The sequence below is a fragment of the Perkinsus marinus genome (genome assembly GCF_000006405.1).
Source record: "Perkinsus marinus ATCC 50983 genomic scaffold scf_1104296969208, whole genome shotgun sequence".
NCBI lineage: Eukaryota > Perkinsozoa > Perkinsida > Perkinsidae > Perkinsus > Perkinsus marinus.
The window spans coordinates 1-1,074 of record NW_003202913.1 but is presented as its reverse complement, the minus strand read 5'-3'; the positions used below and the strand labels follow the sequence as shown (position 1 = coordinate 1,074).

At 50.7% G+C, this 1,074-nt stretch overlaps 1 protein-coding gene across 1 annotated transcript; it reads left to right on the top strand.

The window, feature by feature from the left end:
• Nucleotides 1-274: 274 nt before the first annotated feature.
• Nucleotides 275-862, top strand: Pmar_PMAR004689 (hypothetical protein; the record flags this gene model as incomplete). Its single annotated transcript, XM_002767996.1, has 1 exon — nucleotides 275-862. A coding segment is annotated over one exon (588 nt), but the record flags the coding sequence as incomplete, so codon positions are not given.
• Nucleotides 863-1,074: the final 212 nt, after the last annotated feature.

Below are 1,074 nucleotides of genomic sequence, written 5' to 3'. Positions count from 1 at the left end.
ATTAACTAATCAAAATCTTGACGACCAAAACCATCAGTCGAACGCCCATGAGGTGTTTATGTATGATTTATCATTCAGTCCTAATCCCGACTCGGACGTGAATCTTCTCAAGAAGTCTACAGTGATCTCTGAATTGTTAGACACTGGAGCCGGGAAGAGTTTCGTCAACGGGTCATGGTTAAGGGATAATATTTCTCTTGTGCACGCTCATAAGCGCTCGGACAATCCCCTGAAAGTCAAGTGCGCTAACGGCTCTACTTTTTGCACGGACCGCATGGTCTTATTGAAGGTAGTTCACGACGGTGAGCTTAAAACATGGTGGTTCTACGTTACCAAGCATCTCTCCCATGCGGTCATCTGCGGCATGGACCTCTTGCGTGGTCTTAGCTTCACGTTGAAGATGTCACCAGGATCTCAAGAGGTCTCAACGAATGCCGAGCAGGGTGAGGTTGGCTGTACCTTCACTTCGATAGTGACTACATTGAACACCATTTCGCAACGGTCTGAGGTTAACTCGAGGGACTTTGGCCAGGATACTGTGCTCTGCTCATCGGAGAAACCGGTACAATTGTTAGCAGACGATACTCTGGTCGACATCGTCCCGGACATCTCTAGTCTGCCAAACTCGCATCCTGAACCAATACAGCGGCACGTCCATCGCATTCCATGGGTGAGCGAGGCGAGGCCCAACCGTAGCCGGTCTCTTAGACGTGCGAAGCAGATGTCGAGGAAGCTTGAAGAGAAGCTGAGGAAGGACCCAGTGGCGTACCGACAATGCTGTGAGCAGATCGACATGTTGGTGAAGCGTGGGTTCGCAAGACCGGCATCCGAGGACGAGATCAATCATGCTTACGGACTATTGGTGGTTCGTCGAGCTTCTTCGTCCACGACGCCTATGCGTGTGGTATTAGATGGATCTACTTTGCGAGGGTTCGTTTCAGCCGGAGTGATATATGATCGGTCCGTGGTCAGTCCGTTGTTGGTACTCCGCCGCTATGCTTTCTTCACGCTAGCGGATCTAGAGGAGGCCTTCTATTCACTCTCTATTGTCAGCACCGACTGTGGTGCTCAAGG